This window comes from Crocuta crocuta, unplaced genomic scaffold (genome assembly GCF_008692635.1).
Source record: "Crocuta crocuta isolate KB4526 unplaced genomic scaffold, BGI_CrCroc_1.0 scaffold159, whole genome shotgun sequence".
Lineage (NCBI taxonomy): Eukaryota > Metazoa > Chordata > Mammalia > Carnivora > Hyaenidae > Crocuta > Crocuta crocuta.
This window is the reverse complement of record NW_027533263.1, coordinates 1409188-1434436: the sequence shown is the minus strand read 5'-3', so window position 1 is coordinate 1434436 and position 25249 is coordinate 1409188. Positions and strand designations below refer to the sequence as shown.

The 25249-nt window shown below is 39.5% G+C and overlaps 1 protein-coding gene across 3 annotated transcripts; it reads right to left on the bottom strand.

The window, feature by feature from the left end:
- CASP8 (caspase 8) lies at positions 1-23778 on the bottom strand. Of its 3 annotated transcripts, XM_077747613.1 has the most exons (10): positions 23671-23778; positions 16307-16534; positions 14921-15258; positions 10586-10691; positions 9644-9782; positions 9492-9536; positions 9029-9093; positions 6762-6903; positions 2957-3458; positions 1-1790 (listed from the first exon to the last, which is right to left on the bottom strand). In XM_077747613.1, the coding sequence occupies exons 3-10, from the start codon at positions 15223-15225 to the stop codon at positions 1655-1657; spliced, it is 1440 nt and encodes a 479-aa protein (XP_077603739.1). In that variant the 5' UTR covers positions 15226-15258; positions 16307-16534; positions 23671-23778; the 3' UTR covers positions 1-1654. The 3 variants fall into 3 exon arrangements, with proteins under 3 accessions (XP_077603739.1, XP_077603738.1, XP_077603742.1); XM_077747612.1 differs by lacking the exon at positions 16307-16534; XM_077747616.1 differs by lacking the exons at positions 14921-15258; positions 16307-16534; positions 23671-23778 and adding an exon at positions 12513-12598.
- Between the last annotated feature and the right edge of the window lie 1471 nt (positions 23779-25249).

Sequence of the window (25249 nt, the reverse complement as noted above, 5' to 3'; positions counted from 1 at the left end):
AATGCATGAAAGGCATACAATATTGCTAGGGGAAAAGGAAATCATTTATCAATTGGTTACAAAAAAGCTTTTAACATAAGAAATTACATATTAAAATTTATGTTTTTAAAAACTTATAAATTAGTGTAGAGGATGGCTTGGAAAGGGAGGGACTGGAAGTACAAAAACTGAAGCTAAAATGTCATTAACATCAGTCCTTTCAAAAGTGGCATTAATTGCACTTATAAATAATAACAAGGAAAATCATTCCTGGGTTTTGTATAATCTAAATCTAGACAGAGTCATGATGTCTTCTGCCACTGAAATCAGGGTTTCTTCATAGCTCAGGTGAGGAGGCTCACATGTTTCCAAGATTGCCCATCACACATGCCAGAAGAGCTCAGGTTGGATGCAGAAGCATTACACATGAGGTGGTTTTTTACTTGTTTGTTTGTTTTTAGCTAGGTCGGATCACAAAATCTCCCTCAGTGATCTTTGAGAGGGGGTCACTGGCATCCCCCTGCATACTGTTAAACAACAGAAATTCAACTGAGTAAATTTAAAGATCAAACTGGATTAGGTTACTCTCCTAAGAGGAATGGAAAGAGCTTATCAGCAGGGTTATTTCACCAGTGCTGACCAGGTGATTCCATGTTGACTGGTTAAAGATTACATTCCTGGAAAATTGAATTTTGGTTAGGAATTAAGTATTAACTTTCTGACTTGGAGTTTAGCACAAGTGACTCCATTTGGGGCCTACTGTCCCCTTTTTAACAACACCTTTTACAATTGTACCTCACATTCTGCCCCATAGAATCACATCCAGTTAGCAGGAATGTAAGTCTAACAAATTCTCATAGGAATCAAGAATGAGGAATTAGCCCTTTCACAGAAAGGAGGAGAATTATGGTTTTCATGACATCATCTCCCAATACTTGAACAACATTCACTTATTATGAATCCTCAAGTGGGAAATTGCTTTCCCCACTTCCACTCTTCTTAGGTCTTATGAAATCTCTGCACCATCATTAACTGTGTCCCCAGGTTAAAGCTTTGGAATGACATCCTTTTTTCTAATACTTAACAATTTGAAGGGAATCAAATGATTCTAGAATGTGGGGCACCTGGGTGGCTCAGTCAGCTAAGCACCCAACTTTGACTCAGGTCATGATCTCACAGTTCATTAGTTCAAGCCCTATGGGGGGCTCTGGGCTGACAGCTAGCTCAGAGCCTGGAGCCTCCTTCAGATTCTGTATCTTCCTCTCTCTCTGACCCTCCCCTGCTCATGCTGTCTCTCTATCTCAGAAATAAGTTTAAAAAAATTTAAAAAATAAAAAATGATTCTAGGTTGAAAGCAGATGAGAGATGTACAAAGAACATTCTGCCGCTCCTTTTGAACTTTATGATGTTACATACATTTCATTTAAATTTACTATATTTTTTGTCTACTGTAAGTTTTTTAGAAACTTTTTCATTAAATCAAAAATAAAATTAAAACCATGCCTATGTCTACCAATCTCTAGCTATTACTGCAAAGTCAAAAATTTAGGCTTGAATTTGCATAGAAATTAGGTTGTCCTGACTCTCATTCTCCCCTTCCTGCCATCCAAAAGAAAAAAAAAAAAGCCCATAACTAAAAAATAAATTAAGCATAGTGTTATGCAACTAAACAGCATCAATTAATAGGGAAGAAGAGTTTTTTCCTCAGTGTGAAAGTAGGTTGGGGCATTTGTTTCCCCATGTTTTTCTTGTCATCCTTATTGCTCACTTCAAAGTTCACCTCGGTAAGGATGGTGAGGATATCTTCACCCCTGAAAAACATAACAACACTGTGACCATCTGTGAGAAAACAACACTGGCAGACCCTTTCATCTGCTGTACTCAGTGACAGTTCCTTCCCTCAAAACATGAGGCATTGGAAATCATTAAGTTGCTAAACTAATTTTTATTAAAGCTTCCCAATAAAGGAGTTGCTTCAGAGCTTAATAACTTATCTTTGGTTTACTCAAGATCCCTACTGACCATCAGAAACCTCAGTGTCACCATCAGATTTGGGTTCTTTCCCTCCTCCCCTGTTTGTACCTTACTCTTCTACGTACTGTGTCACTTGCCCCCATAATTGCCTCAGTGCCCCCAAACATTCTCTGCCTCAAATTGACATTGCTTCTGTGATCATCTGTGATCACTTTGGGGCAAATGAAAACTCAATGCCTCCTGCAGTTGCTCCACCCCTTTCTTACCAGCCTCACTTCTCAGGTTAGCTAAGAAGGCAACCTGCTCATTCGTTGTCAAGGTTACAAAAGAAAACCATGGTGTTGATGTTATCATTCACTCCTTTGTCTACCATGAGAAATTCCCACTCTTCATACACTTAGAGCATGATGAGGTATAGAACTAGAAGATTGCTTGCTATTCACCTGTTATGTGTGCATTTGTGTGAACTGCGACTACAAAACCATCATTTAGGGTATAATAAATGAGGGAAAGATATTTTCCCACATTTTGAGACTTCAAATTAGAACAAATTAGTAGGATATATATCCCACGTATTAGTGGGATTCTGAAATATAAAGGGTTTCTACTTGTTGGTACTTATCTCCCACAACACACCGAGAGGGTTTAAGATTGGTTAGCTATTGTACAACTTTGACAGAGATGGAGGATGTTAAAAATTGAAATGGGTTATTGTGCCTTCCTGGAAGACTTCCAAAATCAGTTGAGTTGGCTCAGTCATATTCCTGCCTAAAACCAGAGCTGGGCTGACTTTACCTTCATTCCCTGCTCTATGATACCCTATCATTTCAAGTGCTAAATAAAGGAAACTCTGCAGTAAGTATCTCAGGTTTTTTTCCATCTATGAACTAAAGATATTAACATTTTCCTCCTCTCACACTTTGTAATTGACCTGGAAGTACAGCTATGTAATCCATAGCTAGAAACTTAAAAATGAATTAAGGGCAGAGCAGGCAAAACTTACCTAGGACATCTTTCTCTTAGGCTCTGGCAAAGTGACTGGATATACCAGGTCCCCTCCATGGGGTTTCGGTAGGAAACACAGTTGTTCACAGTGGCCATCCCCAGCAGAAAGTCAGCTTCATCTGGAATATAGCTCTTATGAAGTGATGAGTCTATTTCTAAGTAGGCTTCCTTCTGTTTAGAGTCAGTCTCAACAGCTATACCTCTCTGGAAGTTATCCCCTTGACAAGCCTGAATAAAAAAGATTTTGGGCTTCCCTGCAAGGGAAGGGCACTTTGAACCAGTGAAGTAAGAAGTCAGCTCATAAATGGGGGCTTCCTGCCCATCAGAGCCATAAATGATGCCCTTGTCTCCATGGGAGAGGATGCAGCAGATGAAGCAATCCTTGTTATTATGGTCCATTCTTTGGTAGGTTTTCAGAACCTCACAGATTGTCTTTGCTGTAGAGTCTTTGAAATTCACAATCTCAAAATGAAGCTCACTAAAGGTCTTACTCAAAGCCTCTGAAAAGTGAAATAAGAAAAATCATATTACACCACAGTAATTCCCAGACCACAGCCCAGAGCTAGAGAGAACACTGATCAGATAAAGAATTTGAACTGAAGAACAGTTATATCACAGGCCATTTATATTACCTGGCTGATTTCCATAGTTTTCTAATATTTATTGCCCTTAGCTAAAAACATTTCTAATCCCAAGGCAAATGAGAAAGGGGAGAGTGCTATTGTTGACCTTTTGTCTTTTCTCAACTAGTCTATAAGACTGGGTAAGCTATCATATAGGCTTACTACCAAACCAATCTAAATAATAATTGTATTACTTATCAGAACAAAAAGCAAAAACATTTTTTAAAGTTTTAAATTCCTTTTGGGGTGCCTGGGTGGCTTAGTCGGTTAAGTGTCCGACTTTGGCTCAGGTCATGATCTCACAGTTCATGGGTTTGAGCCCCGCATCAGGCTCTGTGCTGAACGTTTGCTCAGAACCTGGAGCCTGCTTCAGATTCTGTGTCTCTTTCTCCCTCTGCCCCTCCTCCCCTCACACTCTGTCTCTCAAAATAAATAAAAGTAAAAAAATTTTTTTAACTTTATTTTATTTTTTTAAATGTTTATTTTTTTTTGAGAGAGAGAGAGAGAGAGGGAGAATTTAAGCAGACTCCATGGTAAAGCTCAGTCCCATGACTTTGAGATCATAACTTGAACCAAAATCAAGAGTCAGATGCTCAACCAACTGAGCCCCACAGATGCGCCCCAAAACACTTTTTATAATAAAAGATCCATATTTATTTTATCTTGAGCGCTCTCAAACTTGTTTATCAAAATGCAAGATACGAACGTTTCAAAAGTCAAGTACAACTAAAAGGGTTATTACAAAAAAGCTATCCCTTTTCTACCTCTTCCTATTACCCAGTCATGTCCCATGGAAGCAACCACTTTCAATTTTTAACTACTTTATTTTGGTATTGGCCTCCATTTTGTAATGAATTTGGGCACTTTGCTATTTATTTATTTATAAAATTTAGATATGTACTGAGTTCTTATTATGGAGGATGAGCATTTTTTTAAGTTGATTTATTTATTTTGAAAGAGAGAGAGTGCATGCAGATGCAGAGGAGGGGCAGAGAAAGAGGAAGAGAGAGAAGAATCCCAAGCAGGTCTGCACTGTCAGTGCTCAAACTCACGAACGATGAGATCATGACCCAAGCCAAAATCAAGAGTCCAGATGCTCAACCAACTGAACCAGCCAGGCACCCCATAAGATGAGCATTTGAACTCTTATTTAGTTATTTACAACTTTTAGTTGAATCAATAGCACTCTGAAAATGTACTTTAATTATGCTTCCTTTCTCACTAAATTTTTTCTTATCTGGAATTAGTAATTGTATTATTTTTCCATTGCTTTGTTTTCTGTATGCATAACGTTATTTTCCCCTGCAGTACTTTAATATCTAGTAAAATTCTTTCAACATTTTCAGGCTGCCTGATTCCTGTTTTAAACTAAAAATTATATATATTTAAGGTGTACAGCATGAAGTTATTACTACAGTCAAGCTAATAACATATCTCCTCCCATACTTAATTACCGTGTGTGTGTGTATGTGTGATGAGTTTACCTGAAATACACTCTCTTAACACATTTCTAGTATTCAATACAGTTTTATTAACTATAGTCATTATGTCATGCATTAGATCTCTATACTTTTTCATCCTAGAGATCTGTCACTTTATACCTACCCTTTGACCAAAAACCCAGAAATAGAATCAAATATTATCTTAATAAAAATGTTTTAACAGAAAATGAACGAAAATCAAAGCCTTGACATCTTTTCCTCAATATCAAGATATACGATGATGAGTGATATAGTCAATGGACTTCAGCTCTGTGGCTTTTGAAATCTTAGAATAGGTTTTCTTGAATAAAGAACTGCTAACAGAGACCATTAACAGAATCTTGATGATTAAAATCAACCTACATTAGTCTTCCAAACTTTATTCAGTTAATGTATCATTACCTGATGTTACGACTCATAAACACCATTTTCAAAAGTACAGTGGTTGGGTTGGATTACTTCTATTATCACTTTTAGTAGTAGCCATTTCTATGTTCACATGCTGCAAATTATTTTTTCATTTAACTTATAAGTTCTCAATCTTAACCTAAATAGGCTAAGCAAAAGAATTTCTGGCTAGTTTAATATTTGAAAATGCCATTTCTATTAAAGACTGACAACTTCATCTGCACTAATAGCTCAACTTTTATAAATGCAACTTCTAAAAATATTTTTAATTTTTTTTTAATTTATTTATTTTTGAGAGAGAGAGAGACAGAGCATGAGCAGGGGAGGATCAGAGAGGGGGGGAGACACAGATCTTAAGTAGGTCCAGGTTCTGAGCTGTCAGGACAGAGGTCAACATGGAGCTCAAACTCACAAACCGTGAGATCATGACCTGAGCCAAAGTCGGACGCTTAACTGACTGAGCCGCCCAGGTGCCCCTAAAAATTCTTTTAAGTTTATTTATTTTGATAGAGACAGAGACAGCATGAGTAGGGGAGGAGCAGAGAGAGAAAGGGAGAGAGAAAGAGAATCCTAAGCAGGCTCTGCACTGTCATGCACAACCTGATGCGGGGCTTGAACCCACAAAACTGTGAGATCATGACATGAGCCGAAATCGAGAGTAGGATGCTTGACCAAATGAACCGCCCAGGTGCCCCTCTAAATGCAACTGCTATATGTTGTCTTGATCCCAAAGCAATGTTTACACTTAATAATACATTCTACAGAAGCAGATTCATTTTAGTTAAACTAAAAGCAAAGCTTATTGTTGTTGCTTTTTATTATTAGCCTTTTAGTAAGACTAAATATTTTACCTTATATATGTTACTTTGATTAAATATTAATTTTAAAAAAAAGCAAGGTCACCTGCATGTCTTAGTCAGTTGAGCATCCATCTTTGGTTCAGGTCATGATCTCCCAGTTTATGAGTTCAAGCCCCACATCAGACTCTCTGCTGTCAGCATAGAGCCTGCCTCAGATCCTCTGTCCTCCCCTCTCTCTCTGCACCTTCCCTGCTCGTGCTCTTTCTCTCTCTCAAAAATAAATAAACACTTAAAAAATAAAATTAAAATTAAAAAACAAATACAGAAAACTAGCCAATACATAAAAATGTTCTTCACTTCCACAAGGAAATATAATTATGTCCATTTTTTTCCTGAAACACATGGCCCTGTTGGTACAATTTTTGTTCTTCCCTTTCGATAAAAACATAAGTATTAGAAACATTTCACTTCTTTTCAGGGTTCTAATGTACCTGCGTCAAATTCTGTTCCGTTCCTATCCTTAATGTTCTGAAGTTTGGGCACATCCTTCCGTGCTCTGCTAAAATCATAATTGTTAAAGATCAAACAATATCCTCGAGGTTTGCTTTTCATTCGGTAAACTTTGTCCGATGTCTGGAAAACAGAAATTCAACCCAGGAGTTGACTCTGTGGGTCAAACACTTGAGATGTGAACAAACAACTCCCTAGTAAGAAGTCAGCCCAACCTCTTAGCCAAACTGGGACTCAAGTGCACTTTCAATGGCCCTACCCCAACTTGACATTGTTTCTCCGGTGAACTAGTTTCTACCTGTTCTCTGAACACAGGCTTTTGTCCCACAGTTAGTGTTAAAACCAGGGTCCCAGTACTTGGGCCTCCTGAGAACTTTGCACATATATTAATATTGTTGTCATCATAACATATTTTCATTATTTGTTTTAGTTTAAGCTCAAGGTGGCTAACATCTGCACCAGGGACTAGAATTTATTAATTTGTGAAAGCTCAACCAGAAGTTGCTGAATGAATGAACGTCTTAATGCTGTTTTTTGGGTTGTCTGTCTGTCACCTTGTGATTCCCTTGGCTAGTTATTCAACTCATCTATGTTTCTGGGCTAACAGCTGAGGGACTGGCCTTCACACTTGACATAGTGCAGTCCCAGGATTTTGAAAGCCGATGACTTAATTTGGCTCTCAGGACCACAGCAACTGGAAGAGAGACCTGTACTAGTCAGGTGGGTCTTGGCTACACCACAGGTTACAGGATCCAGACTTATACCTGAAGGCATCAGTCAGAGATGGCTTTGTATCCTGACTTTCCCAGTGCTGTTTCAGTCCTGATATTCAGCATGCATTGGGAAATCTATGCAGCTCCTTGAGGTAGAGAAAAGGGCTCCACACTAAGGGCTCAAGTTCCTGGCTCTACAACTTAATAACCTTAAGACTTTGTACAAGTTACCAAATTTCTCTTGCACTCAGCAGGTTTAGCAGTTCAGTAGGGAAGTATAATTCAGTAGGGATGACACTTGTAGAGTGTTTTGCTATTTGCAAAGTGACATATGACTTTGGTTAATTTTTGATTTTCAGACTTAGGAAGATCTGGTAATTTGCTCAGGAGCCCACTTACAACTGGTCTCTCTCAGCTTACTTTCTAGTCTCCCACTAGACTGACAACCTTTAGAGTTTCCTTTGCTTCTCACCACAGAGAGCAGCGAATAGGCTAATGAATCAGAATGTAGTTGGTGAATCTTTGAAGGTTAATAAATCAAAGCAATTATGTCTAAAAAGGCAATTCGTGCATTCGCTCATTGAGACAGGAATATAGAGCCAGCAAGATCTTGAGCATTTGCAGCTTACACCTAACTCACAAATGAGAAACAGTTTTTGAAATGTCAAGCTAAAAGAAAAGGCTTTACTTTTCCCAGTCTTGCTAGACTTTTCCCCTTGAAGCTTTCTCCCACTTAGGCTGAGGCAGCTGCCGAAAGAATTGCATAGGAGGCTTCTCACTTGCTCTGCCCACCAACTATTCCAATGCTTTTGTCTTTGCTTTTAAAATAAATTTTTAACCCTCCTACACTGTTGGTGGGAATGTAAACTGGTGCAGCCCCTCTGGAAAACAGTGTGAAGATTCCTCAAAAAATTAACAATAGAACTCCCCTATGACCCAGCAATAGCACTGCTAGGAATTTACCCAAGGGATACAGAAGTGCTGATGCATAGGGGCACATATTCCCCAGTGTTCATAGCAGCACTTTCAACAATAGCCAAATCATGGAAAGAACCTAAATGTCCATCAACTGACAAATGAATGATTTGTCATTGACAATTGACAAATTGTCAATGTCATTGTCATTGACAAATGAAAAAGACGTGGTTTATCTATACAATGGAATACTACATGGCAATGAAAAAGAATGAAATCTGGCCATTGGTAGCAATGTGGATGAACTCGAAGGTATTATAATGCTGAGTGAANCTGGATGTTACATGGAAACCAAGTTGACAATAAACTATGAAAGAAAAAAATAAAATTGATTATTATATATTTAAAAATAATAAAATAGACTTTTAACACTTTTTAATGTTAAAACTTAAAGAATCACATTTTAAAATTTGTCCTTTTGTAAAAATTTTCTATAGTTCTCAAAATTTCCCATAAGTGTCTGCCCCCTTACTAGTTTATCTAGAAGCTTAAAAGCTAAGGAATATAAGAACTAGAATCTTCAATGCAAAGGGAAAAAAGGAACTGGAATTTCTCCATACCTGTGACTCACTGTCCTGTTCTTGTGGAGAGTCCAACAATGCCATCATTTCCAGGGACTCCACCCCTACAAGCAATGGAGAATTAGATATGGCAGAGATGATACTTTAGTAAAGAAACACAGCACGCAGGACATCATAAGGTCCCCTTTAAAATGAAAATTCACAGACTGCCTTGAACATACCCTTGCAGTCCACAGAATAAGTAAAAATCTTTTTACTGACTAACTCTTCATCTACTTCAAACTTGCCAACCTGGAGCTGCAAGGTCAATGTCTCTTGACAACTTTTTTATATTTTTCGATGTGTAGAAGTGACAACAAGTAGGCATCATGCCTACTTCTTCATATTAGGAAATCTAGAACATTAAGATGTAGATGTGGTAGAAGGCTGTGGAGAGGAGGCAATGGGGGTATGAGATAGTAAATTAACTGAGTAAATCTTAAAAACATATTTCCAATATTACCATTTGAAAATTCATCTTGACTCCTTTGAAGGCTCGGTCTTCCCTCTGAATTAAAAAAGAAACACATATTGATTAAAAACAATCCTAACATAGAGAGATCTGTCATTTTAAGAATACATTTGGCTAATTCACAGCTGTCAAGTTATTTCTACCTCTGCTCAATTCTTCATAATCGGTGATTTTCTTCAGCAGGCTTTTGTTGATTTGGTCACAGATTCTTTTCAGAGTGTCCAAATTTCTTTCCCCTAGGATGACCCTCTTTTCCATCTCTATGAAAATATCAAGCAAGTTCTAAAAGGAAAAGAAATAAATTTGGAAGACTGGATTGAGACATACTGGCTTTTAGATTAGATTTTCTTTTTTTAATTCCATTATCTCCAAATAGAGGGCCCACCCTAGCTTCCCAAGCTGACCCTCCCAAGAGGACATCCTGGTCTTATAAAACCAAAATAGCACTAGAGATGCAATTCTGTGTTTTCTGGCTCAGTAAGACAGAAATGAGAAGATAGAGAAGTGACATCAGATGTTACCCAGGCCCCAGGCCCCAGGCCCCAAGCCCTGTGCTGAAACCACCTGTGGACACCTTTGTGTGAATTCTGTGAAACAGCCTGAGGTACATGGCTGGGACACAGTAGCCTGGTCCCCATGGTGACAGCCCTGGGCACTGCCTCTCTCCCAACACTGGCTTTGGTACCTGATTCACCTCCAGTCCCATGTTCACACACACACACACACACACACGGAGTTCCAGATCCCAGGTAGTTTCAGAGACTACAGAAGTGGGAAGGCGTCTCCAGCTCACCACTGTCTCTCCTGGCTCTGTAGGGTCCCGCACCAGGGTATAGCTCCACAACCAATCTTCCTCTGTAGCTCCTGACTCTGCCATGCTCCTGATAATTAATGTGAGCAGCCTTTCCCAGTAGACAAAGGAATCCTATCTACAACACTGCTGCCTGAAAGCTTTTCTCTTCTTCTCTGTTTGAAAAGTGAGAGTCCAAGTAGTTTTTATTAGACTAGCCCACTCTACAGTTTCAGAAATCCTCACTGGCTGACTCTCCCTCAGGACCAAATCTTGGTGAAACACCAGTTCTTACCATATCATCATCCACTTTACATCTGGAGATGTCCTGGCTCAAAAGAAACTTAAACGACCTCAATTCCAATTTGCTTATATCTTCTGAAATTTGAAAAAGCATGACCCTGTGGTGGGAAATGGAGACACTTTAGAAATGGTTTCTTAGGGGCATTTGGGTGGATCAGTCAGTTAAGCATTCGGTTCTTGATTTTGGCTCAGGTCATGATCTCAATGGTTCGTGAGTTCAAGCCCCACATGGAGCTCTGTACTGACAGCACGGAGCCTGCTTGGGATTCTCTCTCTCCTTTTCGCTTTGCCCCTTCCCTGCTTGTACATGGGCTCTCTCTGTCACTCTCTCTCTCTCTCAAAATAAATAAATAAACATTAAAGAAAAGAAATGGTTTGGGGCACCTGGGTGGCTCAGTCTGTTGAGCGTCTGACTTCAGCTCAGGTCATGATCTCATGGTTCATGGGTTCGAGCCCCACGTCGGGCTCTGTGCTGACAGCTAGCTCAGAGCCTGGAGCCTGTTTCAGATTCTGTATCTCCCTCTCTCTCTGACCCTCCCCTGTTCATGCTGTCTCTCTCTCTCTCAGAAATAAAAAAAATGAAAAAAAAAAAAAAGAAATGGTTTCATACATAATTTCTCATTTGATGAAAGGAGTCACAGTGGAGACTTGATTCTAGTCACCTACCCTTAAAACAAAGATACCTAATGAAATAATTTGTGAGTGGAGGTCTTGGAAAGAGGCTGCTGTGATGACACAGAAGGCTACTGACTCATGCCCAACTATTCTCCCCTTAACATAATTTAAAGTTCCACTAACTTTGTCATTCCATTCATTTCAGCTAAGTGAAGTGTGTTTTGCCTTCGACCCTCACTATAAAATCAAGAGCTTGTTGCGGTAGGAAAAAGTTTTTACTTAGGAAATTATGCTTTTCAAAATGAAAACTGGATCATCACTTCCTTTATTAAAGCTTGTCAGTGCTCTGCCATAGGAAGGGCAAACACATGGTTCTGGAATACAGACCTTTGTGAAGCCCAGCCTACCTCTTCAGCTTCTCAGGCTTCCCACTTACCACTCACCCTCATCTCCTCTCCAAACCCACCTGGCTGCCCTGCCCCTCACCCCTTTATGCTGTGCTCCCCACACCCCCATTCCCTTGTCCATCTGCAGACAACTAACCACTCACCCACTACCTGCTCAAGGACCACTTGAGTGTCTTCAGGGCTGCATTCACCTCACTGTGCCTTTGCCACAGCAGAAGGCTTACACAAGATGTCATAATTGTTTATGAAGCTCTCTGAGTCCCCTGAGAGCAGAGTCCATGCCCTTTTTGTTTACATAAGCCCAGTGGGTCATGAGGTACAGTATTTAAGTGCAGAGGTCCCAGACTACTGGTGTTGGACCCTTGGTTCCACAACCTCAGAGCTGTGTGACTTTAAACATGTCACTTTTTTCCCCTCATCTATAAACTTGTAGATAATTCTATATACCACTGGACATAGTGAGAATGACATGAATATAGTTATCTGAAGCGCTTAAACCAATCTTTGGCAACACACTAAGTGTTCAATACACAATAAGCATCGTTATTTCTTTTTTCTTTTTACTTTTTTTTTAACATTTATTCATTTTTAAGAGACAGAGTGTGAGTGGGGGAGAGGCAGAGAGAGAGGGAGACACAGAATCTGAAGCAGGCTCCAGACTCTGAACTGTAAGCACAGAGCCTGACGCAGGTCTTGAACTCACGTCCCAAAAGATCATGACCTGAGCTAAAGTCAGACACTCAACCAATTGAACCGCCCAGGCACCCCTATTATTTCTTCTTTTTTTTAAGTTTATATATTTTGGAAGAGAGTCAGAGAGAAGGCGAGAGAGAGAGAGAGAGAGAGAGAGAGAGAGACAGGGAGGGGCAAAGAAAGCGGGAGAAAGCGAATCCCAACCTGTCTCTGTGCTGTCAGGGCAGAGCCCAATGCAGGCTCCACTTCACAAAGGGTGAGATCAGGATCCAAGCTGAAATCAAGAGTCGAAGGCTCAACCAACTGAGTCATCCAGGTGCCCCAAGCGTTACTATTTCTTAATCCATGATAGGTTCTTGGGATATGTTTATTGAATGAACAAAGGAATATTTAATAAGTTAGAAAACCTTCTACTATTATGGTATAAAGGAAACTAACATTAACACAAAATCATGCTAACTTCAAATTAGAAAATGAAAATTCTGAAAATAAATATAGTGTGGAACAGAAGTTACTCAGTATTATCTGCTTTATCCTTCCTCTCATGGATTCCACCCTAGAAGTATTTCTCCAAAGCTTTCTCAGTTTAGCTGAGATTGGGTCCAGTCAAAAGCTGCTGTCCCTTTTAACTTTAGTACAAAGTATTTTCCCTTTTACTTTCCTCATTACTAAAACCTACTAGCTTCCTTATACCATCACTGCCTAGAAATAAACCTGGTAGTTCATAAGATACTTATTTTATAGGTAACAATTATAATTTGAAAATAAAAGTGTCTAATGCTTTCTTATAAGTGGAAAGTGGTCACATTAGCATACTTTTCATTTCCTGGTTAACATCCAACAATGATTAACAACAGTAGAACTTGTGCTGACTTTTTGTTCCCAAGTGAACATTTTAAGAGTTTAACAGATAGATCCTCCCTTATTAGAGACTCTTAGCCCTCCAGCAGACAGGTACAGCTCATTGTGTGGCATTGACAATATGCCTCAACCTTGCTTGTCTGGCAGGAGGAGTGCAACTTTCAAAAGACCAAGATGGTGGGCCTAAGATGAGACCTCCAGCTTTTCTCATTCTAGGGCTGTTGTTTTTTAGGACTAATTGGTGCCTTCATGGAAAAGTGTCACAATTCCTTTAAGCCAAAGTTATCCAATATTAAATAATGTCCTCCCTCAACGTGCCTCCTAAATTCATGTCCACCCTGGATTGTTAATGTGACTTTAGTTGGAAAAAGGGTCTCTGCTGTTGTAATCTTGTTAAGACCAAGGTCACACTAGATTAGGATGGGCCCTAACCCAATGACTGGTGTCTTTCTGAGAAGAGGAAAATTCCGACAAACAGGCACAGAAAGGAGATTGGAGACAGAGCTTGGAGTGGCGCATCTAAAAGACAAGGAACACCAAGGATTGCCTGCCAGCACCAGAAGCTAGGGGAGAAAGAAACATGAAACAGATTCTCCCCAGAGTTCCAAAAGGAACCAAGCCTGTTGACACCTTAACTTTACATTTGTAACCCCCAGAACTATGGGTGTATAAATATCTCTACTGCACTAAGCCACTCAGTCTGTAGTACTTTGTTACAGCATCCCTAGGAAACTAATACATCCAGAATATCTCTCTTTCAAAATGCTCAGTCTTCACGTAGAGAAACATATGATAAGGAATGTGTCAGAATCTCAGGTCTCTGAGATTAAGGACCAGGACATTCATAATAAGCCAGGCCAGTAGAAGATAATGGCTTTCACAGCTGGCTATGAGGACTTGTCACACATGTCATCATTAATGACAAGAAAGAAGAGACTGTGAAATGGGCCATAGCTAAGACTTGAGTAGCAGTTTTCAGAAGGAAAGCTAAAAGTAACTTTAAGGAGCATCTGATAACAGGGGATGTTGAAATAGAGAAGTTGGTAATATGTTTCTATTTTAAAAGTCTGTTACCAACTCACCAAGAGGTAATAGAACATGGTTTGTTATCAGCTCTGAGTACCCACTGTTCCACAAGTGGGGAGAGGCCTAGCTGGAGACGTTTGGCAGGACTGACTACCAAAGTCACCACCATTCTCCTGGCAGCAGCTGGGCACACAGAGTCCAGTCTTGTGGGGTCCAGCCTGGCCAGTCCATAATGACTGACAGCATACACCCCTAATTGGAGAACTTTGTGATACAACACTTTCAGTGTGGGATAAGAGCCTAACACCCCACTGAGAATATCCATAGTCATCCACAAGCTGGCAGGAGGGAGATTTCACATAAGAAGTAATGACGCATTATCCAGTAGAAGGCAAAGTAAGCACATGATGTGGACAGAAGCAGAGCAGAGGTAACGAAAGGGGAGACAGAACAGAGAGAGACAACGTTCAGAAGATGTCTGTTTTAATTTCGGCATACCTATAGATAACATTTCACTTTGGAAACAAGTGTTTTTATTTTATGGTTTAACTTTTTTCCTAAATTATATATAGGATCTCTAAATTTCTTAATCTGGTCCTGGTGGGACATCTTCAAGGAACTTCCAAAGTCATACCACACAGATACCCCGTCATCAGCCCAGGCCACAAAGATGTGTCCATTGCACCCACACCTCCCAGTGCCTGAATGGTGAAAGTTCTCCCCACCTGTAGGGAGAGATCTGAGCTCTGCCTGGTGTCTGAAGCTCCTGCTCCATCTCTTCCTTGCTGGTGTGCAGGTATTTGAATAGCAGGTCCAGTCTATTAATTCGGAAAAGCAGCTCCTTCAAGAAGGACAGGTTGCTTTCCTCTAACATTCTCTTTTCCTGGAGTCTCTGGAATAACATCAAGGCATCTTTGATGGGTTCTTGCTTCTTTTGTGGGATGTAGTCCAGGCTCAGGAATTTGAGGGAGGCCAGGTCATCACTGCCTAGCCATTCCCCAATATTATAGAGACATTTATTGAAATTCATGTTGGTCAAGTGTCAGGAGAATGTAGTTGTCGCCTAGGACAAAATACAATATTATGTTCAGACGAGGAAGAAAACTACCATTCACTACTTCATTTCTTCATCAAAAGCTGTTATTTCTACTATACACCAGATGTTTTGCTGTGCACAGGTCAAAAAACAAAAAACAGACACAAGTTTCTGCTCTCAAGTAGCTTACTATTTTGTAAAGTAGATATACAAATTAGCCAATGGTCAGAGAGTTGTGACCAGGGCACAGTAGGAATAGAGAGGAAAGAGCCCCAGTGCAGCCCAGGAGGAGGGCTTCCTAGAGCGAAGTCACCTTTGGGAAGGAGATAAGAAAGGATAATTCTTGCAAGAAGTAACTATGCAAAAGATGGAGGCAAGGATGTTCTGGTCAATTCAGGTAGGCACAAGGAGCTCAATAAAATAACCACCAAGTGCCTGGAAGGGGAGAGGGGTGGGAAAAAGGATGAAGCTGTGGCCCAGAACTGTTACAAAGGGTGTCCCACTGTGGGGCAAGGGCTCAGAGATTATCCTAGAGATGATAGAGAGCCAAGAAAAGAGTGTGATGTCAGCCAGTCTGGGATTAACAATAAAAGTGTGGAGAACAGATTGGAAGGGCTGCGGCCAGAGAAGTGATCGGGTCTGACTGAAACAATGGTGCTAGAAGACATGATGCAGCGCTGTCCCCCAAAGGCCTCAGGACCAGTACCCACAACTGATCAAGAACCCATGACTGCAAATGGAACCAGTCAACTTTGTCAGCCTTTCAATTCAAACAGTCTCTAAATCAGATTACGTGGTGTTTTCACACACTTATATGTTTGAGCAGATAAAAAAGGAGAGGGCAGTGTTTCTGGAAACCCCAGACAACCTTCACACAAGCAGCCCAGGATCTGGAATTCCTCCTCCAGTGAGCCCTTTGAGTCACCTCCTACACCCTCCCTGCTCTGATAGGCCCATGTTTGTGATTTTAAAAAGCCCTGGGAGCAGGGTTTGTATTGGATTCTTCAAAGGAACAAGCTTGGGACCCAGCTCTGCAAGGTGGCTGCAGTATCATGGTCAAAGCCAGGAAGCTCACCTATAGAAGAGCATCCGGGGAGGTGGGTTGTGCAGTGGTTCAGATTATGGGGCTTTAGTGTCAGACAAACTTCGATAAGAGCCCATCTGGATCACTGGGCCCAGGCCTGGGCAGCTCACGTCCTCCGAGGGTTAGATTCCTCTTCTGTCAAATGAGGATCAGAATACCCACCTCCTAAGTGTTGTGACTAAGTAACTCTTATAAGGCATGTGGAGTAATGACCAGCAACTAATGAAAAAAAAATGAGTGTTAACCTGAAACAAGGAAACAGACCCTGGCCATGGGGACCTGACATGAACTGGGCACATGACCTTAAGTACTTCTCTGACCCCCTTGGTTTCACATTTCCCTAGTGGAAAACACATTTGGAAGTAGTGTTTTTCAAACTCATCATTGAAGCCTTACTCAGATGCTCCCTTACCTTAGGAGGTAGTCCTGGAGGGCTGCGATTTGAGAACCCTGAACTAGAAAACCTTTAAATTCCATCCAGTTCTGCCATTTCCTTGATCCCACAGACTCTGCCCCTGGGCATTTTCCTTAACCTCAAATGACCTTAACTAATTTGTAGCTGTTTCCTCCCAGAAGCAAATTGAATGGGTTCCTAGATCCTTGAGCTTCCTGCACTGACTAACATTCTTAGATGAAAACATAAATTCTATTACTTGAAGTAATAATCTAGTGAACCAAGGCCCATGTATTTTCTATATCTGTTGTTAAAATGGAAATATTTTTGATTTTCACATTAAAGTTAAGTTTTAATATTTTTATAAAGTGCCCTGAAGTCTTTGAAAGTTTTAGGTTTTCCTTTTAAAAACACCTTCCCTCTCCCCTACCCACTCTGATTATAGAAGCAGTAGTTTTTGTATGTGTGAAAATTGAAAACACAGTAAATTGTAACATGGTCAGGGTTATCATTATCATACATCACACACACAGAGAAAGATACATGTATATAAAAATTAGAATCAGCTTGTGTATCCAGGTGTATACATCTATGTCCCCCCACTTAATATTTAGAATGAACATTTGGCTCAACCATTGAATATTCTTTTCTTTTTTTTAACGTTTATTTATTTATTTTTTGACAGAGAGAGAGCACAAGCAGGGGAGGGGCAGAGAAAGAGGGAAACACAGAATATGGGCAGGCTCCAAGCTCTGAGCTGTCAGCACAGAGCTGGACGCAGGGCCCAAACCCATAAACCGGGAGATCATGAGCCAAGGTCGAATTCAACAAACTGAGCCATGCAGGTGCCCCTAAGTATTCTTCTTTGGCATATTTTTAATGTTTATTGATCTCCAGCATGTGGATCATTAAAATTTATTTTAAGAAATTTTCAATTTCTTTACTCTTAAAAGTATTGTATTGGGGAGCTTTTTTATATATCCTGTGCATAACTCTGACTATTTCACTTTAGAATTAGAATTATGGGGCAAAACCTTTTTCTCCCGTTTAATCTAGAACTTACATCATTATTTATAAAGGTTTTCTTTTAATTAACAATAGAACTCCCCAATGACCCAGCAATAGCACTGCTAGGAATTTACCCAAGGGATACAAGAGTGCTGATGCATTGGGGCACATGTACCCCAATGTTCATAGCAGCACTTTCAACAATAGCCAAATCATGGAGCGAGCCTAAGTGTCTATCAACTGATGAATGGATGAAGAAGATGTGGTTTATCTATACAATGGAATACTACATGGCAATGAGAAAGAATGAAATCTGGCCATTGGTAGCAACGTGGATGGAACTTAAGGGTTTTATGCTGAGTGAAATAAGTCAGGCAGAGAAGGACAGATACCATATGTTTGCACGTATAGGCGGATTAGGAGGAGCTTAACGGAAGACCATAGGGGAGGAGAAGGGGAAAAATAATTGCAAAGAGGGAGGGACACAAACCATGAGAAACTCTTGAGTGCTGAGAACAAACTGAGGGCTGATGAGGGTGTGGGAGAGGGGAAGGGAGGAGATGGGCATGGAGGAGGGCACTTGTGGGGATGAGCACTGGGTGTTATACGGAAACCAACTTGACAATAAACTATTTAAGAAAAAAATAAATAAAGTTTTTTTTAAATGTTTATTTTTGAGAGAGAGAGACAGAGAGTGAGTGAGGGAAGGGGCAGAGAGAGAAAGGGAGACACAGAATCCTCAGCAGGCTCCAGGCTCTGAGCTGTCAGCATAGAGCCTGACATGGGGTCTGACCACACAAACCATGAGATGATGACCTGAGCCAAAGTCAGACCCTCAATGGACTGAGCCACTCAGACGACCCAGAGCATCCTTGTTTAGACAAATTTTCTTAATTCAGGAAACTAGAAATCTCTTGGGAAGATACACTTTGCACTGGATTCACAAAGGCTCCAGAGCCTAGATCTTTCACAAAAGCAATCAATTATCAAAAAATTATTTTATTAAGAAAAGATATCTTAAATATGTGGCGAGCACCTAACAGCATATATTTAAAATGCAGCAGGGGTGTGTGAGTGGCTCAGTAGGTTGGGCATCTGACTTCAGCTCAGGTCCTGATCTCAGGATACATGGGTTCTAGCCCCGTGTCAGGCTCTGTGCTGACAGCTCGGAGTCTGGAGCCTATTTTGGATTATGTGTTTCCCTCTCTCTGCCCCTCCCCCACTCGCTCTGTGAGTGTGTGTCTCTCTCTCTCAAAAATAAAACATTTTAAAAAAATTTTTGCAGCAAACAAAACTTGGACATATAAGGGAACAAACTAGCAAGGTCATTCCTTAAATCACACTCCATAGAAACACACGTGTGCTAAACAGGATATGTGCATGGAGTGTCACCACCACACAATGTGTAACCCTGAACAACTGGAAACATCTCAAATGTCCATCAATAAGGAAGTGGCTAAATAAACCAATGTATGGTCATACTACAGAATATTATGCAGCAATTATGAAAATGTACTCCATCTTCTGAAATAAAAATGATAGCTATCCAAGATGGGTTAGTATGACAGTAAAAAAAAAGAAGAAGAAGAAGAAAGGAAAAACAATTTCAATATTTTAAAAAATCATACATCAGGGCATCTGGGTGGCTCAGTCAGTTAAGCCAGCAACTCTGGATTTCGGCTCAGGTCATGATCTCACAGTTCAGAGCGTGGAGCCCAATTGGGATTCTCCCTCTCCCCCTTTCTTTCTGTCCCTCTCCGGCATTCACACCAGCTCTCTCTCTCTCTCTCTCTTTCTCTCTCCCTCTCTCTCAAAATATATAAATAAACATTAAAAAATATTTAAAAATCATAAATCCACTTTAAAAAAAACCTCAAAACAGTACTATTAGACTTTCGGTTGTTACAGGTACACTTGCAAAAGCAGAAAAGAAAAAGGTAAGGAGGTGCTGGGAAGAAACATACCAAATTCAAAAGTTTCTTCTGGGAAATGAAGGACAAAACTAGGACTTGCGGGGTGAAGGAATGAGGAAGGAGATTTGCCCTTTTCCTGTAATATATTAAGACGAATGTATGTAGATATGCTTTGTGAAAATGAAACTACTGTCAAACACGTGGATGTGTTCTTGGGTTTAAGGTACTGTAAGAGAGTGAGTGAAGGAGGAGCACGAAATGAGGCCCTCTGGGATGCCAAGGGCAGATTAATCAGGAAGGAGACCAGGGAGAGGAGTGGCACCACCACATGTGTGTTCTTGAAAGAAAAGAAATTATTAGAACTTAAACTTTAAAAAAACAACTTTAAGAGAACTCAGAGAACTTATTTGCCTCCAAAAGAGAAGGAAAGTTCCACACACACCTTTCTCAGAAAATAAAAAAATCTAATAGACTAAGTAGAAGACTGGAAGATGCAGCTGGTACAAATGACAAACTCTAACAGTATTTCCTACCAGTAGCAAATACACATCCTTTCAAACACATACCAAATAGTCACAAAAATTGTCCACAAAGAAAATCTCAATACGAGAGTGCCAAAGAGCAGAAATACTACAGTCCATATTCTCTTTTAGGACTTAGCAGTGAAATCAGAAATTAATGTGTTAATTAGAAGTTAACAATGAAAAATGGCCAAGACAAACACACTACAGAAAGGGCTATCCACATTTGGGTGGCTTTTTCAACACATGGTGTTAGAATAATTGGGCAGACTTCTAGAACAAACTGAAATGGATCATAACTGAACTCCTTACATTAAAAAAAGCTGCAGATGGATCAGAGATTAAAACCCCCGAATTAAAATACTGAGGAAAGAAACACAGGAAAATTTTTAAAAATAATCATGCCACGGTAAAGAACTTTCTAAGTACAACAGAAAACCTGGAAGCCAGTAAAAAAAAAAGGTTGATATCATTCTTCAAATTTTTTAAATTTTAAATTGCAACATTTAAATAAATCTTGCACTTAAGTGAAAGAGTAGAAAAGGGCTTATTTACTTAAAATAAGGCTCCCATAGGTCAATTTTTTTTGAAAGAGAGATAAAAGAGATAAAGAGATCCAATCCAATGCATAAACAAGTAAAGATCATAAGCACACATTTCAGAGAAAAGTAACACTGGCTTTATTTTTTTAACCAATGGCTTTCAAACATTTGAGAAGACATTCAACTTCATTCGCCAAAAAAAAAAAAAGTTGAAATTACAAAAGATCAGTTTTCAACTGCCAAATTGGTGAGGCACAAAACTTGTAATACAGTGTCATGAGATGGTAGGAATAAAAACAGGTAGGTAGGTAATTTGGCCACATCGGTCAAAATATAAAATGACCTCACAACTTAACTTCTAGGAGTTTTTCCTACATTAGCTTAAACGTAATGCACTTAGAAAAACATGTACAAAGCTATACATGGCCACATTGCTTGAAAGAACAGAAGGGCAGAAATAACTGTTTATCAACATCAGAAGTTCGATGAAACTCTCCTTAGATATTTAAAAAGAATGGGAAGCTCGCCATGAGTGGATATGTGTGGTCTATACAACATACTATCAAGTGGTGCATGGATTTGTGTATTCGCAAAAGATCTTTTAACAGAACACACAAGAAGCTGGTTCAGTGGTTTGCCTCCAAGGAGAGGAACTAGAAGCCCAGGGATTGGCAGAAAATAAGGCTTTAAGTTTGGATTTTTACTAGGTGCATGTATTACTTATTCTACAAGGACTCATATTTAAATTAAAATTACCACTTAAAGACCCATTTTCATTCAAAAGTTGGGAAGGATCTAAACTCGGTCCAGCCCTGTTTAGCACCATTAGCTCCAATGTCCTTAAAATTTTTAAATCAGTTCTAACCACTGTTAAAATCTCATTTTACACAGTTAAATGAACCAAAGAATTAAATGAAAGCAGAATCTCTTTTTTACCCACCACAATTTTTTTGATAGCAATGCTTATTGTATTCATTTTAGAAAATAAAGAAAAGATAAAAAAGAAAGAAAATGACCTATAATCCACTATCCAAAAATAATCACCTAATAATATTTTACTATCTTTCCTACCAAATATTTTATATTTATTTTTCCCTTGTATTTTATCACACCATATTTCTGAGGTATAAGTGGATTTTTTCGAATGGTAATATTGTTAAGTACATCTTCATGTACATCTTCATATCTTCATTTTTTTCTTCTACAGCATGGATTTAAAATTTTTTCAAGTACCTAATCATATGATTGGGCCATAATTTACGTAACAGTCTCTGCTTACATTTAGAATAAAATCTTAAATGTCTATCTCCATGTACAAATCTGATTATTTTCTTACAATAATTTCCTAGAAGTACTAACTACTGAAGCCTTCTTAAGGCTTCTGTTACATATTCAACAGCATTTTCTGACAGGATATAAATAATAATAATAATACAATCCAAGGCCAGAATGATATGAGTTTGTGTTAAGATGATTGGGCCTTGGCTCCTATCCCCTGTAGCTGCCTCATCGCATTCTAAATGATTTTGCATCACATCAAAATGGAGAGTTAGTTGGAAAAATACTGGTGAGGCTTCTTTTCTGGCCCAGATTTTACAGGATACACTAAGGGATAATATTCCATCTTTGTTTGTTTGGGTCACACATCTCTCTAGTCATAGTGCCTGGAAAGCAGTCAGCTGCAACAGAATCTTACACTGCTGGCAAAGGAGTCACCCCTAGGCACCGAGATCTGTAGATACAGGGACCGCAGATGGCCCTTGCTTTATGGGACCTGGGTTTACCGCATAAGATCAGGGGCTAGAAACTTTGTTATAGTAATATTTTTAAAAGAACTTTTATTGTTGTATTTTTCTGATCATAAAATAGTAAAAGTCACACTTACCCCTTAGAGAAAATACAGAAAAGTATATAAAGAAAAGAAAAATTACTTAGAAACTCACCATTTAGATAACTCTTTGGTTACATTTGGTGGTTTCCTTCCAACTATATTCGTGTGTGTGTGTGTGTGTGTGTGTGTGTGTGTGTGTGTGTGTAAATACATATATGTAATGTGTTTATATACAGACATAAAACATGTAAATTTGAATATTTCATGAATAATACATATAAGGCAGAAGAAAAGAATGGGGATGCAAGGCCTCCAGGAAGTTTTCTTTTACTTTCGATTATATAATATCTGTTAAATAATAAATCCATAAAAGAATATTTGTATTATACAATATATAAGCATCTTTACTATTTTTAGTAATAAATTTATGCCCCCAAAGTATTTGATATAAATGTTTATATTATGATATACAGGTGTTTATAACATATATCCATATAAACATAAAAATATTTTTTGACTCATTGTACTACAAGCCTCTGAAGAAACTGGTATTATCATCTTCATGTTACTATTGTGAAAAATCAGTTTAGATAGAAGCTGGTAAGAGAGGCAGCAGGCTCAGATTTGAACATCTCACTCGACAGGCCCTGCAAAGATTTAGATTTTATCCTACTTGGAGCTGGAAGCCAGTGAAGGAATGTAACCAAAAAAAAAAAAAAAAGAAANTAATCATAAGATTTTTAAAGATTAAAATATTTAAAACACTTTAAGACAAAAAATACAACTCCCAAAACACAAAAATGGGAATTCTTAATAAATCCACTGTAGCAGAGAACAGATCAGAACCTTACAAATCAAACCTGTACATGCTAGAGCCCAGATTTAGATGGTGTCATCTCATTCCAGAGCCCAACTCTACCACTGCTTCTGTCACAATTTGATTAAGGATGAGGTTCTCTGTATAGTTATACCTGGAGCATTCCAGAAAAACCGAACATAAGCTGCAGGAGGCCTTGAGATCTAGAGTCTGTAGGGCCCTCGCCGTGGCTCTTAAAGGGACTGCGTGCTATTTCTTATGGTTTCCCCACCCTCTGCAGCCTAGAAAACTCTAGATCAAAGGCCCTTCTCCCCACAGGACCAACCAACCTTACGAAAGAAGCAAATCCTGAGACCCTCACAGCGGCAGCAGCTTCTTCACACACCCCTGTTTCCTGATGTTTCTAAAGAAAGAGCTTTAGAAGAACTGAGGAAGAACTTAGGCACTGCCCGATCTACTTCCTGTTTTGAATTGTCTGAGTCACAGAGCCCAAAGACTCGCCCCTGAGTAGCACCTCCTCCCAGAGCTCAAAAGAGTCCTATAAGAACAAGGGACAGGGGGCTGAGGGGAACCTGGCTCCCTGACTCTGGCTGTGTGACTTTGGACGGGTCATTTGCCTTTGGGGCCTCATTACCACATTCCAAAATGAGGAAGTTTGAACTGAATGTTAACTAAGAACCCTCTCTTTCCATATTTCAGAAATTTACAGATTTTTCTGGGTTCAAAATGTTTTCATTCAATAAATATTGATTGAGCATTTCTGAGGGAACTTGTAACTGTGAAAGCCCTCATCATGGTTCTGAGAAGGTCTGCTATCCCCCACAGTTAACTCTCCTGGTTTCCCATCTACACTAGAATACAAAGATCACCTTCATGGGCCCGAAGTCACCAGATCCCACCCTTAGTAGCCTAGAAAACCCTAGAATCAAAGGCCTTTCATCTGAAAGGCCCAGATGACTTTACTAAAGAGACAAATCATGGGGTCCTCACCATAGTCTGGGCTCTAGAGATAGAACAAAACACAAAATTAGCCCTGCCTTTTTGCTATGAATCAGTTGAAATGTTTTTTGATGTTAAAAGAAGAAGAAAAAAATCAAACACTTCCCTTCCTCGAAACTGCCTTTTTTATATGCCCAAATAGAATATAAGCTTTCAGAGGGCAAGACCCACCTTAGGGCTGAGCGGATTAAACAAGGGATCTGAAAGTGCCTTCTCACCTATAGAGGGCTAGGTAAAGGTGCCATGGTAGGTAAGATCGATGCCCTTTGCTACCATTTGATTATGACCGTGGAGTCCGAGGGAGAACATAGCAACAGAAGAAAATCCTGTTAGTAGCTAAAACATAGTCTAGGAGGGATTCCCTGATTATTGATGCTTCCTAAGCATTTGTTCCACTGTTTTGTGACCAGTCCTTGGGCTAGGCTGTGAGCTTCACAACGGTAGGGATCATATCTTTCATGTCTCTGTTCCCAGAACCTGCCATAGGAGTAGCAATATCTATAACCTACAAACGTTTCCTGCAAATCAAGAAGAAACCCCATAGAGGGACAATGGAAATGAACATGGAGTTTCTTGACAGGGATGCTTAAATAGCCAAAGTGCACAAGGTGATGCTCAAAAGTTTTAATTACCCGAGAAATGCAAAATAAAGCAACATGATACCCACTTTGTACCTATCAGATATTGGTCAAGGTTTGCAAGTTGGACCAAGGATTGGTGGGCATGTTCTTATGTAGTCCTTCTCCAGGACTACGAACACTATCCATCATGTAATACCATGTAGGGGTCAGAAAGTGGGACCTGGCAAAACATAGAACTTTAAGTGTCAGAGTGCTTGCTTTTTATTTTATTATGTTTTTAATTTTTTTAATTAAAATTTTTTAAACATTTATTCATTTTTGAGAGAGC

Coding starts and splice junctions, on each gene's coding strand:
- CASP8 (XM_077747613.1), bottom strand. CDS start 15,225: ATGAATTTCAATAAATGTCTCTATAATATTGGGGAATGGCTAGGCAGT. Junction 10,692..14,920: donor GCTCAGATCTCTCCCTACAG/GTGGGGAGAACT, acceptor TTCCCACCACAG/GGTCATGCTTTTTCAAATTT. Junction 1,791..2,956: donor CTAAGAGAAAGATGTCCTAG/GTAAGTTTTGCC, acceptor TATGTTTTTCAG/GGGTGAAGATATCCTCACCA.